This window comes from Seriola aureovittata, chromosome 10 (genome assembly GCF_021018895.1).
Source record: "Seriola aureovittata isolate HTS-2021-v1 ecotype China chromosome 10, ASM2101889v1, whole genome shotgun sequence".
NCBI classification, from domain to species: domain Eukaryota; kingdom Metazoa; phylum Chordata; class Actinopteri; order Carangiformes; family Carangidae; genus Seriola; species Seriola aureovittata.
Genome location: NC_079373.1, coordinates 24,555,865 through 24,572,944, shown reverse-complemented (window position 1 = coordinate 24,572,944; position 17,080 = coordinate 24,555,865). Strand labels below are relative to the sequence as shown.

General features: G+C 41.6%; 1 protein-coding gene across 2 annotated transcripts in view; it reads left to right on the top strand.

The window, feature by feature from the left end:
- The window catches only part of lrriq1 (leucine-rich repeats and IQ motif containing 1), a 53,264-nt gene that overhangs the window by 15,559 nt on the left and 20,625 nt on the right, over positions 1 to 17,080 (top strand). For both annotated transcript variants that reach the window (XR_008828912.1, XM_056387937.1), the window contains exons 15-25: positions 530 to 883; positions 1,412 to 1,577; positions 3,144 to 3,269; positions 3,763 to 3,852; positions 4,814 to 4,962; positions 5,455 to 5,526; positions 5,656 to 5,744; positions 7,030 to 7,131; positions 13,106 to 13,196; positions 14,252 to 14,312; positions 14,896 to 15,016. Coding sequence is in view for 1 of the 2 variants with exons in the window: in XM_056387937.1 (XP_056243912.1) it covers positions 530 to 883; positions 1,412 to 1,577; positions 3,144 to 3,269; positions 3,763 to 3,852; positions 4,814 to 4,962; positions 5,455 to 5,526; positions 5,656 to 5,744; positions 7,030 to 7,131; positions 13,106 to 13,196; positions 14,252 to 14,312; positions 14,896 to 15,016 (1,421 nt within the window). In the remaining variant the exon portion in view is untranslated. The remainder of the gene's footprint in view (positions 1 to 529; positions 884 to 1,411; positions 1,578 to 3,143; positions 3,270 to 3,762; positions 3,853 to 4,813; positions 4,963 to 5,454; positions 5,527 to 5,655; positions 5,745 to 7,029; positions 7,132 to 13,105; positions 13,197 to 14,251; positions 14,313 to 14,895; positions 15,017 to 17,080) is intronic.

The window sequence follows — 17,080 nt, the reverse complement described above, 5'->3', positions numbered from 1 at the left end:
TACTGAGCCTGATATGAAGTGCAGACCTTTTGAGTTACAACTGCTTGCATTCTGTTTGTTTGAATGATTTAATATCATAACACAACAAAACTTTGACTTAGATTTTAGTAAGCAAAGATATTGATATAGTGTCAGATGTTTGATTGATTGCAGCTACAGTTTTCTTTCTCTAACTTTTTCCTACATACATCCGTTCAATATCAAATAAAAAACAATCAAACCAATTCTTACGTTTAAATGAAAGCTTTTGAATTGGAAAACAGCTGCTTTCAATATATATTTGTGGCTAAACCTGGAATTGGCATGCAGTCATCACTAACAGGTTCGTTGACTGCATAAAGGAGGGCCTGTCCAGTCCACATTAGCCACTACATACAGTTATTCCAGGTACTAGGCGTGACTGTGATTCATGGAGACTGGAGCTAAGATAGGATGTAATTGTAATTTTCTGTGTGTGGGTCATGCATATATCCTAAAAAGTGAGCACCCACGCCTAAAACAGTGCGTTTTTGTGGGTTTCTGTTCACAGTAACGCCTCACCTCACCTGGATGCTGTGAAAAGCTCCTGCCGACACTTCGCTGAGACTCTGAAGCTGGCTGTGGACCAGAGATTCGCCCATGAATATGGCGACACCACTGTGTCTGCAGGCCGAACAACACCTGAGAAAACACTGGACGTGGACAGTACCAGTGCTGAAAAGCTTTCTGAGCACTCACACACGGAGCCCACTGGAAAAGTTCCAGCAGTTACTCCAAGCAAGAACAATATCAAGAACTGGTGTGACACATTAGATACTGTTACAACAGTTTTAAAGACGGGCCTTCACTCCTCCCATCTGGAAATGGCACATGTGTCCAACCATCAAGACCTGGACCCAAGAAAGTAATTCACCAAATTTTCTGAGTCAGTAGTTTTCAACATTATCCTGTTGAAAACAAACCAATGAGATCAGCTGATGTAATGAAAGCCTCCAAACTGTTATATTGTACACAACTGGACACAGCTGACTGAGAGCAAACACCCTCTTTTTTTATATAATACTTTTTATAGCAGCTCAGCATTTTATTAGTTTCTGCTGGCGGAGCATTTGTCATCATTGGAGCCTCCTCTATTTGATTTACGGCAGAAGATGTTGAACATCTTATTCATTCTAACACGCAGCTTCATCATTAACACTGCGCTATCTTTGGGAGGACGATAGATCTTTGATATGAAGGGTGGCTCTGGACAGGCTTAAACTCTCCAGGGTCCTGCTCTCCAGATGTCAGCTCAGGAATAAATTCATGTTTTGAAAGATGAAGGTGCTATGACATCATGTATATATCCTTCACTTTGTGTGTGTGTGTGTGTGTGTGTGTGTGTGTGTGTGTGTGTGTGTGTGTGTGTGTGTGTGTGTCCTTTCTGGAGCAGCACAGCAGCAGTTGTGATTCAGCAGTGGTGGAGGGAATACAGACAAAAATGTGGGAACATCAGCAGCCCCCTCACAGCTGAGAAGGGAGGGGGAAGAGGAGGTGGCGGAGGAGCGCCAGAGTCGGGACCTTCCTATATTAACGATTGTGCAGCAACAATCATCCAGGTAAAACTGTTGGAATTCTGTCAAATATTTGCATGTTTTTGAATTCACAAAACTGCCCTCAGGAAGATGCTTTAGAGCTACAATAGCAACCAAAAACATTTACAGAAAGTCCTTTATACCAAATACAAAAACTGTGTTAAACTCGTAAGCATCATTCACACTGGAATCATGTTAATTCATTATTGCATTTATTGTTTAAGTTCCAATGATGTGTTTTAACCAGCCTGCGAAACCAAAGGGAAATTTCCACATCTGTGGACAATAAAGATTATTATAATTAGTCTAAATAACAAGGTTAAATCCAATGAGTTGAGTCATACTCTAAATTACGGGGCCGAAATTCAACTGCGTCACTTGCTTTTCTTACTGTGCGTACACCGGTAACTTAAATTGAGTTCTCTGTTGTGGCAATACGCCCGTTACTACAACACTAGCTGCCAATCCAGACATTTAGAACAGTGGTTCTCAAAGGGGGTTCCGAGAGGTCCCCAGAATAATTTATTTTCACTACATTTCCATCCATAAGAAACACAATGACAGAATGTATGACTATTTTAGTCATGGGTTTCAAGCACTTTTTGTAATAACGCATCTAGAAGCAAAAATCTGGGACAAAATCTTATTAAACGTGGGTCTTTAATGTGAAAAAGTTTGAGAACCACTGATTTAGAAAGGACAAAGTTACGCTGCTTCGAGGGTAAAAACTCCCTACTGACACTTTTGCCGATTGGTTCAGTGCTGGGAACAAAGTTCCAACGAACATTATTGTGGTATCTGAATTTGATTTATTGGTAACAATGATGTATTAATTGAGTTAATTCAATTCACTCATCAGGTCAGTTATGTCTGTTATGTACATATGCATTAAAAGTCAAATGAGATCTGCAATGAATCAATATTTTAAAGCCTAACTGCCATTCAGAATAGATAGAAGACTGTTATTATCTATGTGTAAATTATAACACCAGGCACACACAGGCTAATATCACTCTCACACAGTGGACATCTGAAAATGTGTCATTTTCACCCTTAAACATCCGTCTTCAGGCCTCATACGTGCTGTGGAGGCTTATTTGGCTAATCCTCTGTATAGGTGTAGGATGCTGTTCTAAAAAACATGCTACTCAACACTTAAACCCAAATCCCTTCTCAACACAAAGAGTGTTTGATGAGTCCTTCAGGGCCCTCAGAGGTAGAAGGTGGGGTGGGGGGCTGGTGGCGTAGTAGATTAGTGTGTATGCATGTTGGGGTTGTACAGAGTGATCAATCAGTTTCAAAGTGTGGTAGTAAGAGTTCTAGGATTCCTGCTCGGCTCAACTTGAAGTAAAGTGTGCCCCCCCCCCCCCAAAAAAAAGCCCATTGGGAATTGGAGGATTTAGAGGCACACTGGAGCTCCATTTGTCTCGGAGCAGCCCGGAGTCACGCAGAGTTCAGACAGCAGAACGCTCAGCAATTAAAAGAGGGGTTAACATGTTTTATCTCTCTAATGGGATAACACACAATATTTACGTTTGCCCCGTGATTCATGGAGAGGTTTCTTCTATTTCTTTCTTTGGGTACCTCCAGGCGTTCTGGAGGGGCTTCGCTCTGAGGAGGAGGCTCGCATCTGCTCTCGCTGCTGTCACATGCACCGACAGCGGAGAGGACGAAACCTTTGAGGAGGTAGACGTGGATGAATTTGTCCTTGATGAGGTATGCACACAAGTTCATGTGTTAGTCACTTTCATGGTTCAGTAATTCCCCAACCCTGACCCCCCCCCCCCCTTGCCCCATCAGACACACAAACCTGCACAGAGGCCCATAAAAAAAGATGCACAAATACATACAAGTGCTCACTGAACACCTCTCTCAACACACACACACACACACACACACACAAACCTGCACACGTGCAAATCTGCAAAGATGCATACACAGACACATGTGCAAACACCTGTGCATATACTTACACACTTACGTATGCACAAGTGGACACTTACAAGACAGAAGACACCCATATACACACACCACGCACATCCACAAATCTTTATGAGCTATCACTCTAACCTGTTGTTGACTCTGAAGAACTCCCTTCACTCTTGTATATTATACAGTATTCATATAAAATATAGTATAAAATATATTAAAAGTAATATATGTATATGTATGTAAAAAAAAAAAAAAAAACCTTTTTATTTTCACAAAGGCAGCACTAGAGAGACACTGGACATTGCCGCTGTGTGAAGACTCACCTTCCAGATGTCACTCTGTCTCAGAGGAGCCACTCTCTCTGAAGGTGAAGCAACTGTCCCGCCACATTCTCTAATACTCTTAAAACCTGGTGTGCTGGTGTTATACGGAAAGTGGCCAGTGAATTTGGGGATTTCGGGATTTACCAGCCCCTGTGTGATGTCAAAGGAAGACTTATTTCCTTGCCCTGCCCCTCTCTCATCTTGCTTATTGCCCCCTCCAGGATTTGTCTCACTCTCCCCCTGATTGATCTTTAAATTTATTCCCTTGAAAAACAAGATTATTTCCTGGAGGGCTGAAGGTTGCTCAGCACCAGCAGATGTCATTTTTCACACTGGCCGACTGTGGTCCTGTTTTTTCCCCCCTTTCATTTACCTCTTGGTGGATCTTTTCTTTGGAGCATGCTCAGCGCTGTACATCATGGTAGCCGCTTTCGGCCAGCTGATGCGGTGCAGCTGCTGTCGTGGCTGGCTTCAATATGTTGACACTGAGGTACACATCAAAGGCGGGGATGAACAATTTAGCGTTTGGACAAAGAAAAAATGGGATCTGGAGAGTAATTAAGCTGTTAGTTTGACTTACATATGAGCATTCCTCGGGTGTGAAAACTTGCTTTGTGTCAGCCAAATACCTCGAATGAAAACATGCACTTGAGTTAAATGAAACTGGACATTATTATATACATTATATTTCATTTTCCCAAGGGTATACTGAGGACTCTATGTTGTCTAGAGAGAGCTTAAACTTTCCACTAAGAGCTTCAGCCTCACAGATTTCTGAGCACATCTCAAATGAAGATTCAATTTTTACTCAGACAGATGTAACGTTTCCAGAGTTGAAAACTAAAATCTGAATGTAAAGACCACTCCAGTAAATTAACCACTTTTTTAAGATAATCTAAAGCTTGGCTGTTTTTTTTTTTTTTTTTTTTATAAAGCAAGCTATAAAAACTCACATAAAGTGACAGAAACTGTAAATTCTTGCTGACACTGATTCATGTATTTCAGCCTCTGGAGGCCTTTCCTGAACCCTCCCAGCACACACTCCCACCACCACCACCACCACCACCACCGTCATGGAGGCCAAAGCAGGCCTGGGTGGCTGGAGAACAGGTGGACTCCACTGGGCAGAGAATTTCCCCAGAGGGCTCCAACAGGTAAGACAACCCACAGGAAGTAAAAGTGCTGTAATCCACTTAATTTCTGTTTCACTGAGTTTACATGAATCTCTCACAACATTTGAGGCAGAGAAAGAAAAACTATTCAAGTAGTGACAGTTATAGCGAACAGTGTTTATTAGTATTTCTTTTAGTGATATCACAGTAATGCTGCGTGAGTCTAAGTCATGTGTTACTGTAGGTGTTACCTGAGCTGGATTCCTCATATTCTCACTTTTTGTTTACTGTACCTGGATTATTTTGACTTTCAGACATTGTTCGTTCGTATATATTGAACCCAAAGCAATTTACTCAGTGACATTAGATTCCCGATTTTCTATTCTCCTTCTTCATTACATTGCAGTACACTATTAAATTGTATTTGCCCTAGTACCGTATAACCATCATATTATAAACAATATCAGAAAACATGAAATTGTACACTTCTGCATCTCACTTTATATTTTTAAGGACAAAATCTCTTTATTTCAGAAACAAATCTGCTGCCTCATCTTCAGTGCTCAGTGGTCTCACTGCAAGATCAGAAAAGATTCTGGAAGAATGGTAAATCATCCACGTTGTGTTTTTATTATTAGATTTTGACTCTTTTTGTCCCCATGACGTGTGTGTATGTGTGTTGTTATTTCACTGAAAGGGATTTTCTGTGTGACACATCTGTCCTTTTGTCTCCAGGGGCTTTACCGACAGCCACACAGCTCATCTGATGCTGAGGAGAGCTCAGAAGATGAAGTCGAAGAAGCAACAGCAGAAGAAACTTAGGGGTCAGTGTGTGTAGAATTGTATTGGTAGGATTATAAATTTGGGATTTGTATGAGGTTAATGAGCTTTTCTGTTGTACGTGCAATATTTCAGGTTTAACAGAATCACTCTGATACATTATTGTTAGCTAAATGCTATATGATATATAACCAAATATGAAGATTACGAAGGCAGAAGCTCTCAGGGTTTTCTTCCTAAATCAGCTCAAATCCGAAGCTCAGTGATCCCTCCACACCTAGAGCTGGGTATCGTTGAATTTTCGATATTGGTCCTGACACCGATACCGATTCTTAACAATACTTTTTTCTGAAACAATTTTATCAAATCCATTATAACAAAAAGACAATTACAACACACATAACGGTACAAATTTTAGTTTTACTTTTCCAAGCTCGATCTCATAACACGCTCAAACATGTTCGTGTAAATAAACAGCCAATCACCAGCATTGTTAGGTCCAAACATGCTGCATGCTTATTGGCTCACTGACGCTGATGAGATTTACTCCTCTACTCCTTAGGTACTGAAACTTGGTATCGAATGACGTGGCATTTTTCGATCGTAGATAGTATCGAACCAATTTGGTCGGTCCATAAAAGTATCAAAGCTGTCTACACCTGAACTAATGTTTCTGTCTGTCTCCTCATTCTAAATCTTTGAACCCCAAATATCCCTCACAACATGGGAGGAACTCCTCTTATGACATAAATCCATTTTCTAAAAGGGAAAAAATCCAAACTAATTTTTGCCTCTTATCATTATCATCTTTGTTCCTTCAACCGTGCTTCAACAGCAGCGAACCTTTCCACCCCATGTACGTTAACGAGCCATAACAGACAGCAGAAGTCAGGGCCTGTCGTCTCTTATTGGGCTTTATTTGAGAGCCTGCAAAGGAAATAACGATTGCCAAGAAACCTCTTGACAATTCATCCCACGAAGACTTTCATTCTGTTTCATTGTGGTGTCGGAGTGCGGCTACAGTGAAAGGTGACCTCACCTCTGCTCTGCTCCAAGAAACAGTAGTCCTGCCATATTTATCATGCCACGCTCGTGTAGAGGGAGGCTGCTCTTTGATCAGAATTGCAAATGCATGATTCCAATAGCAGAGCTCTTGTCATCTTGCTCCACCAACACACAGGTCTATGTCGGCTGTAACTCCAAATGGCATCTGCCTCAGTGGAACCAGAGAGCTGTTCTAATATTTTCCGAATGTTAGGTCCTGGTTTTCTGCTTCTGGTTTTAGGTCTGCCTTGTCCTTCTTTGACCCTTTTTCTCTTATTCTCCTAGATCCCTCTGTCCGCCTCGCTTTGTTCAGAAACTGCAGTTACCAGCGGGGTCCAGTGGAGGCACGAAACAGGCCTGCACCACACAACAGAAATTACATGAAAGGTAGGACTTAAGACATGCTACACATTTGGTAACCCTTTAGCAACAGGGGGTACCTTTTATTGAAAAATCTGTACAGATCGGGGGCCCGTTTCACCAAAGTTGCAACATACAAGCTGCAATTTGCACCAGCTAATTTCCACTACTGCTAATCTTGACATGTTGAACTAATGCACACATGTATTGTACTCGTGGCTCACGCATGAAATGCATAGAAATATATCTACAATTTGCTGAAAACATTTGCAATGTGTGTAAATAGTGCTCACAAATGTCTTTTGGAAAAGAGCAGCAGACTTGAGATTAGAAATGTGGACAAGAATGGATGTAAAAGACAATTCCAGTTCATTTCAACCTGGGTCTTACATTCATAGTTTTTGCAGTTGTTTCTATTTCATTGTATTCACCAAAGATGTTGAGATCTGAAAACACAGTGGCATTGTCACAATGAAGTATGACAGGGCAAGAAACATAAGTGGTCAGACAGTCAGGCTTGGGAATTACAATAATTTTATGATGAAAATGTTGCACACATTCATTCTTCCATACATATACCTGTGCGTCCAGGTAGGTGCCAATAAAGCAGACAAAAAGCAGATTAAAAAAATGTAAATATATACCAGAAACACATATTAGGTCTATGAGATTGATGTTCTTAGTGGTAGGAATCATGGTTAAAATGATCATTTCGCTTTAAGTTTGGCTGCAACCAGCAGCTACGATTAAGCCACTTTGCCAATTTTCAAGTAACCCAATTGTGTAGCATTTTTCGGGACTGTAAATGTGGTTTCACAGAGCCAAACAAATTCGAATTTATCACAAATAACATGTTTTTTTTCTCAAAACTTACTTCCTATTGTTATGGATATTCAGTCTTCAAAAGTGCCGACTGTGATGTGAAGCAGTCTGATAATCAGAGAAGAGGAATATTTCTCTCTCCATCTTTTTTCTGCTGCGGCCTCCTGCTCTGCCCCGAGGTGCAGAGAGGATTTGGAGTTGTGACATCCACAGCCGGACTTAAAAGGGAGGGAAAAGCTGGAGACAGGGCAGGAGGGAAGACCGGGGGAAGTCGGCTTTTATCATGAGGGTCTGTCTCCATCTTTCCCCTTCACCCAGCCCCCCACCCACTGGGGTCAAGGCCTCACATCCAGAGAGCACGACACGAGCGGTCATCCAGCAGTCAGGGGGGACATTGTAACAACAGTGTTTGCCAACAGGCGGTGAAGTGACCGTTTTCTCTCTCTCTGGTCCAAGTCCAATGCTGCCATAAGCATGAAATACCCCTTGATTAGCTGTGGAGAAATACAGCATGTCTGCTTGTCATTTCATGTTTCATTTAAAAAAAAGAAATGGAACAAGTCGTACCTTCAACTTTGGGATGTTTTTCATCCCACTTTATCTCTTTTGGGTGGATCTCCTAATTAATTTGTTCGTGCAGCAGTTGTGAAGCAGTCCCCTTGTTTTCCTTCAAACTGATTCACTGCTGTGCAGCCAAAGATCAAGCAACAACTTATTTCAGTGTTTTCAAAGATTCAGAAGAATTTTTTTTGAATTTTGGTCAGCCGTCCGCAAATCGACGAAGTTAAATGGACAAATTTATCTTTAGCATTCTGTTAAAGGTTTTTCAGCAGATTATTTGTGTTTCAGTGCGACAGCATCATTATGTTATCACGTGTTCATTTTGAGCTGCAAGTTTATTATGTCAACTTTCCTAAACTGCGATTCCTGACACTGGAATCATGTCTGAGCACGATATAGCCGTGGATACGCTCTCAGCCAACTGGCAGTTAAAGACCGGTTCCATCCAAATAACCTATTGCGTTACAACAATATTTCCAGTTCTGTTTCTTTCCAGTATCCTTATCTCTCCCCTCCACCCTTGTCTTGACAATTCATCACACTGGACTGGTGTTCGCAAGGAATGAAGTGAAGCAGCTACATCAGCTGATAAAGTAACAGGGGTCAGTGGTTAGAGCATAACCCTTCCCTCTGCTTAATACCCCTTGTCCTCAGTGGGTTTTCTGATCCCATCCTGTAAAATGTGTAACTCTAACCAGCTCGGTTCTGGAGGAGACGACTCCTGCTGCCTTTTTACAGGGTGACCGAGAAGCAGTGGCGACGGTGGCAGCAGAGGTGGCGTGTCGGGAACTGGCTCATGGTGCTGTGATCCCGGTTCTCTGTAAATGGGCCCAGGCCAGCCTCCCCTCTTGCTCCCCTGGTCCTGACCTGTGGAAGGCACCCCCTCCTCCGGATCCATCCCCAGTGCCCGGGGCCTAGCCAGCCCAGCCCGGCCCAGCCAGCGCTCCCCGGCAGGGGCTAACATTTCAGGCTTTGAGTCAAGCCCCTTCTGGAGGTGATTAGTCCCAAACCCATGACAGATTCTTTCCAAGATATCCGACGCGGCGTGTTTATTTTATCCGGGCTCTTTGTGTGGATGTGCTGGACATGAGTAACCCACTTGAAATGGGTATCGGCTTACATACCCAGAAAGAGAGACAGAGAGGGAGAGAATGGAGCAGAGCCGCAAGACATTTTCTTTTAAAGGCAAAAAATATTGACATGCACTTCCCTTTTTTTTTTTTTTTTTTTTTTTATAGATGATTTGTATTGTCAAGTGTCTGGGTACTACAGATGCTGAAGATGTTATATGCCTCTAAGCATTTCTCCTTGTTTCACTTCTCCTTACTTTAAACCAATGCCTTACACTCAAACCCCTTATACAGAAACACACACACACACACAACCTTCCTTTTCCATCCAAACTGAGATCCAGCTCTACCAAACATCCGTCCTCATGTCACGAGGACACGAGGGTATATATTTTTATTTCAGCCTGGAACCTCTACCTCCTGAGCACTTAACTCGATTTCACACTTCAAGTCCTCTACAAAGTCCAACTGAAACACAATCATCTTGTTTATCATCCATCATCCAAAATAACTTAAAGTCAGACTATTTACCACCATTCATATGCATTCAATTTCACCCCCGTAATCTCCGAGCTTCTATTTATCTCAGGCAGTGGAGCTCTCTCCGCGTAGTATATGTTTGAGATGCTCTGGCACACTAAAGAGGGAAACATGCAGAGCCAGTGTACAGTGGGGCAGCAGTCTGAGTCATTCACAGAGACAGACATCCAACTAAAAACACTGAGTTAGTCATATTTCAGACACGCTCTGATTCTTCTGCCACTCTGCAAATGCCATGAAAACAGGATTCTCAAAACGCTTTTTGTGATGGTGTGCTATATTTTCCAACTAAATGGCTTATGAACAAAATACAAAACGTGGAAGGGTTAGCCTTAGCTTATCTGTTTTAAATAGAAAGGTCTGTCAGAGTAAATCTCAAGTCAACTTTCACATTCTTTAGGGCAAGTACAAGTCTTAGCAAATAGCAAGCCTGTCGTTTCTCTGAATGTTGACCATTGACTTGACGCAGCATAGTTTCTTTTCACAGCTGTATTAGAGGTGATTTTACATGGTTGGTAAAAGCTTGTTAAAATGTCGAGGTCTTACTGTATCACAACCTATTTTGTGTTTTATTTTGATAGTGTAAAAAAACCAAACGCTTAGTCAAACTATTTGGAAGAGAAAGAAAAGCTTAATGGAAATTTCATTCATCAAATTAAGCTCTTATCAGACTGTTTGAATAGTTTGAATAGTTCATAGTTTATAGAATAGTCATCTAACAGTGTATGAAACCCCCTTTGAGACCAAAAAATTGGGTTACACAGCGATTAACATTGTGTAGCAGTGAGAAAGAAGCTCACGCTTCCTTTTTCACACGTCTTCACACGACCATTTCAGTCACTTTTTGTATGTACAACTACGTTTGGGTGTCACACTTCGAACCGGATTAGTTTGATACTATTGAGGATTGAAAAAATGCTTAGTCATTCTTCACCAAATTTGGACACCTAAGGAGTAAATGGGTAAATCTCATCAGTGTCAGGGAGCCAATCAGCATGCAGCATGCTTGGACCAAGCTCTAATAACGCTGGTGATTGGCTGTTTATTTACACAAACACGTGTGAGTGTGTAAAGAGACAGACTAAGATTTGTACCCTAATGTGTATTACAATTTTCTTTTTGTTCAAATGGATTTGATAAAAATCCAGTTAAACAACACTATGAATGTTTTCAAGGGGAGATTGTGTGAGATTATGTTCACTGTTATCCCCATCCTGTGATTTATTCCACTTTTACTCCGCTTTTGGCCTCACCTTCAACTTCACCCAACACTTCTGCCTTTAGATGTGGCTGCTGGACTTTGTCGGACTAGTTTGTTTCAACAAACCAATTTGTCTGTTGTAAACAGACTGACTTCATGGTTGAATTCACTTCCTGATTCACCGAACCTACTGTAGTTGTGTACACACGGCTTTATTAGAGTTGAATTACTGCCAACATTACAGCTGATTGTTTACAGTCTGATCGTCTGACTGCTTGTTCTTTTTGATGACGATAACTGTTCAGGATGCTCCTTCACAACGACACAAGGTGATCAGCTCATGCAGGGCATCGTTCCTGATCCATTGCCTGACCATGTGTTGTTTGTTTCTGCAGTGATGTTGGAGGGGAGGTGGCTCTCCTTCACCGAGCTGGTTTGCCCTGGGCCAAAGCCTCCGCCCTCCTCTTCTCCAACTCTCTGATATTAAGTCACAGTTCTCTCCACCTCAGTACAGACGAGATCACTTAATGTGCTTAAGAGCCCCTCTTAACAGGCGTGACTCCTACAGGCCCCTTCCTGATGTCCTGGAGGAGTACTGGGGGGGATTCAGGAGGTTGGACGGGGTCAGGAGGGGGCTTTAGTGGAGGGTTCAGAGGGGAAAAGGGAGAGGAGAGTATCTTCATGCTACTGGAGTGCAGCATAAATGACAACTTTTTTCATGTTTTCATGGTGCTCATCTTGTGTCTTTGTGTTTGCTACACTATGTCTGGGATTTCAAATGTGTCGTCAGTCTTATATGGGATCCTACAATATGAATGACAGATATAAGAACTGTGAACAGACACTACAGAACCATTGTCTGTATTATAGTTTATGTGAACGTTGCTGTTTAAAAACATATTTCTCTGGGGGGTTTTTTCTGGACAGTGCCCCGTCTCTCCGTCTATTTTCAGCTATGAGAAGTGCGAGTAGCCATTTCCTGGTCTTTGCTGCCCCGGGGGGAAGCATCTATCACTTGACGTTTTTAGTGGGGTTTCTCAATTAACCCATGAAAACTGTAAAGCTTTTCTCTCCCTTTTTTTTTTTTTTTTTTTTACAGCTCAGCGAAGGCAAGTAAATGGCTTAAATAAATGCATCATTAGTTCCAGCATTGGGCTGTCAAAATTCATTATCAGTTTACACCCGTCTATGGCAGCACCACTGTCAGCGCAACGTAAATGTTTACTTTGAATTACGACCTTATTATGGGATTTCAGCATAACTCGTAAATCAGCAGCCTTTCAGATTTCTCTCTCTTTAACAAACTGTTGGATCGTTGCTTAGATTCAATTTTACAACGAACCACAAGCCCCAACAATTGTTGGGGGAAAAAGCAGAACCTCTCCTGTTGCATCTTTCAGCAACTTTAAATGTATTTTACAGTATTACACAACCCTCCAAACAAATACATCCCCTTAAGCCAATAACATAAGATGCAGGGAGCTTTGACAACTGTTGTCTCCCAGCACTGGGATCCCTGGCCGACTAATTACCCCGAAACACGTCAAGCATTGCTACAGATCAGGCCCACGAGCTGTTTATTTGTTGGTGAGCATATGTTAACAGAACCCCTTCACTGCAGTATTGATTATGCTTCCTGTCATTTAGAAACACCTTTCACCCCAGCGTTCACTTATTATCCGACACACTCGTTCTTTGTTACCATTGTCATCAGGAATTAAGTTACTTAACCGACAAGAGGAGTTGGAGAAAAAAAAAACAAACAAATTGCCCGTGACGTTTATGTGATGTTTTCTGTCGAGTGCAGCGAGCGAGGCTGAGCTGGGCCTTCGCCAGGCAGACAAGACGGAGCAAGTGACACAGGGACAAGCTGACAGGTCTGACAGGGACTCAGAGAGGTGAGGCACTTCATGAGGTGGGTGTGTTGTGTAGATAAAATTGCTTTAAAGGGTCGCATCACCAAATTACAGGAAAGTGTATGTCCTACTTTACCCCTAGTTATATCTAGGAGGACACTTTGCTGTAGAATCAAAAGTTTTGATTCAACAGTAAAAAATCTCAGAGGTGGATCATGTGTTATCATGGCTAGATAACACTAGAAGTAATATGTTTTTTTTGTAATTGATCTTTTAATGAGCCCCTCTCACTGTTGGCATCGTTTCTTAAAGATTCCCTAAAGACATGTTTTAAGACATCAATTATTTGGTTTTGTCTGATAGGATTTTTCCACAGAAAAGTTTGGTTACCTCTTTTGAAATTCTTAAAATTACATATCCTCCTCCTCCTTTATTGGATAATCCATAATTTATGAATCTGCTTTTATTTTTTATCTTTAAAGTTTAACTACTCGACACGCGATATCTCCTGCTTCATTAAAAAGTTGGACCGAGTTTGACACTCAATCTTAGTGTATGAGTGTCGAGGTTTCAAGTTTCCACATCAAACTAGTTGAAGTTGCGTATTGGACCTTGTTGTGATGTCACAAAACTGTGCTCTTACATGCAAGTCTTAAACTTACATCATTCAACAAACATCCACCGAAAACTGTTTAAAAAGAAAAAAAAAAAAAGTTTTTAATAGTGTTGGGTTGGTTTCATTATTTTTATATTCATAAAATACATTATTTATAATTCCCCATTCGATTTCTCTCAACTTAATCAGCTGATGAATGGAAATGTAGTAAAATCTATTATTTTTAATAGTTATTTTATTTAATACTGAGGGGAAAATCACCTGAATGACTCTTCAGTATAACCAGTGTGTATTGAAACAGGCCTGTGCTACCCCCTGCCCTACCTAACAAATACACATTAAGATTATCATCCACGGCATCTATGTTTATTTTATGATATGTCAGAGGTAACTGCATAGACTTGAAAATGGGAAACCACTGAATTGATTTGAAATGCACAGAGTACACTAACAGCCTGAACATGTTTCGTCTTACTCTCAGCGAACGTTTCTTACCGGAGATCAGCTCAGACGTTCTGAACGGAGGCAGAGTGCAGCTCGTGGTGAGTACAGTCTCCTCCCGTTCTCCCCTGCACCTCATTCACTTCGACATGAATGACAATGAATCTTGATTTGAATCTTTTCTTTGAATTCTTTTCTGGAAGGGGGGTAGTTGCATGTATGTGAAGGTATGCAGTATTTACTTTCACCAGTCAGAGCCATGTCCTACGTTGTAGGAGAGAAAGTGGGGGGTGGGTGAGTCTGAGGTTTAGCTCCGCAGTGACGCTTTCAATTGGATCAACTGGCTGCAATTTCTTCATTTCACTTACAGAAATCCCAGTGTCACTTTGGAGCAGTTTGTCTGAACCCGAGAATGATACTGATGCTGGTGAGGTCTTTGAAGTCAGAAACCGCAGGTCTCCCTGTGCCGTTATACAGCAGTTTGAGTTATGATCACAGGCTGCGGAGCCGCCCCCTTCCTCCTGTTCCTTAGATATGTTCAGACTGCAGAGCCGCTGCTTGTTGAGTGTTTTTCAAAATGCTGGACTGCTTGCGTGAGACGTGTCATGTTGGGCCTCATTTGTGTGTGTGTGTGTGTGCGTGTGTGTGTGTGTGTTTGTGTGTTTCTGCGTGTTGTGTGTGCAGGCTGACCCAGGGTACACAGAACGTCTACATCACGCCAGTGGATTGTGGGCCAACAGCAACTTAGCTGCCCAGCCCTGCAAAGAGAGAAATTATCCTCGCAGAAACTCTTTGGGTCATGCAAGTGAGTCCTGACAACTTCCCAGCCATTTTTCTACAGAGGATCACCGTGTTTCAGGGAACTTTAAACCAAACTGTGAACAGAATCCGAATAACACATATGTATTTTCTTAAAATGCTCTGAACGTTAGGAGAATGATTCCCTTAGGGTAAATTATTTGTGTCACTCACTCTATTTTAAGCTTTTCTTATAAAAACTGGTAATCCAGAGAAAGGCCAATAGACACATTTATGTTATTTAAAAGGGTTGTAGCTAGGTCTTGTGCAGTACATACTGTGTATAGTAAGTAGATTGGTAGATAGACAAATAAAAATGTTTGATACTGCAGAAAATGTAACTGTTTACTGCAGAGAACAACGTAAAAATAATCCAATTTAAGTTATAAAGTCAACTCTAAATATAAATAACAGCAAAAACACTGTACCTGCTTTTTACAGAAGGTAGGTTACCGATGCACATTTATCAGTATCACCATACATTTGTATTTATACTACTTTATACTCACTATTTCTTGCTCAAACCTGTAGAATCACAGACTGCCATAACGTAAAAGAAGCTTGTGTACATTCCTGTATGTGCACATGCATGTAGTACATATACATTTAGTACATGTGTGTACAGATGTTTCAGTGTTTGCACACTTGGACCAGCGGGTCTCAGGTCACACAGACCTGAGTGCAAAGAGGCAGGGGTAAAGGCGGCTCCTTATTCAGCCCAGACTTGAGTCCACTGGTCGGCTGCTGCGGGAGGGGAGGGGTGCCACAGGGTCGGGCCGGGGACAGAGTGCCGCGAATTTCTCTTCTGACAGGAAACGGGCAGAAAGAGGAAAAAAAAAAAAAAAAAAAAAAGTCAGTCCTTTCAGTGAAGAATGACTGGCCCTTCTGTCAGGGGAAGTGGGGCTCAGGAGTTTGAGTGACAAAGATGCTACTGACGGGCTGACAGCAGATGATCACATTAAACAAGCCCAGGAATCCAAGTGAAGGAGAAGCCCTGTCCCTGTTAACGAAGCCAAATTGGATTCCGATGATGATTTCAAAATGATATCCACGAGGTGCAGCAGCAGCGGCGGGAGCGAATGTGGTCGTGCGAGGCATACAGACTGTTGTTCTCCTCGAGAGTGCAGCCTTGGCAGAAAGAAAGCCTCTTTGTCCGCACTGATGAAAACACTACTTATCGAAATTGTGTAGGGCAAATTGAAATATGAATGTATGTGTAAGGCAAGAGCGTTTCTCAAAAAGCCAATTAGATATTTCATAAACTTGGAAAGGACATCTAATGGTCTCTGTGCTACACCAGTTCATATCACAGGAAATGAATTAAATCAGGGAATCAGGAAAACAGGAGTGCAGCTTCTTTGATACAAATGCTTTTTATAGTCAGCGTGCACGAGTCATGACTCAAAAAAACCAAACTTTATTTATCATAAAGTCGTATATTCTTTGCCTCTGAAGTGACACACACACATCAAAGTCAATGTTTAAAGTTAGAGGGTTCACTTAGTTTGCCATAGCAGTAAAGACTACATAAATACTCTATAACCTACTCTATAACCTGTTGCAATGCGATACTCACCACTCGCTGGGACGGTGCCATAAAATGCGTTTCCAGGCTCACAAAATATTTTCATTACGTGTGCAGAGGAAACCACTTAAGTTGCATATCTGCTCCCTCAATTCTGTCCGCTGTTCAACCATAATAGGAGTAAAATGATCGAAAACAATTTGTTTGGTCACAGCGGTTGGGTCAAATGTGTGGCCATTTTGTTTATCTCTACATTTAATAGCATGACTGCAAATTAGCAACATGTGCATCAGGTTTTGGACTCTGTTTTTGATTTAGAACAGATAATTGGACAAAAAGTCTTTAATAAACTAAATTCAGCTGCCAAAGCCGGACTGAAGTTTCTGAAAATAAACACTAAAGACTGCGGCGGTTTATCTTTAAACTACATTACACAAAGTATGAGGAGAGGGGGAAAGGCACAGTCTTACACCTCTGATGTGAGTGAAATCAAAAACTAGAAAGCTGCCATTCGGTATGACTTTGTGAAAGGAGGGATATTCTATA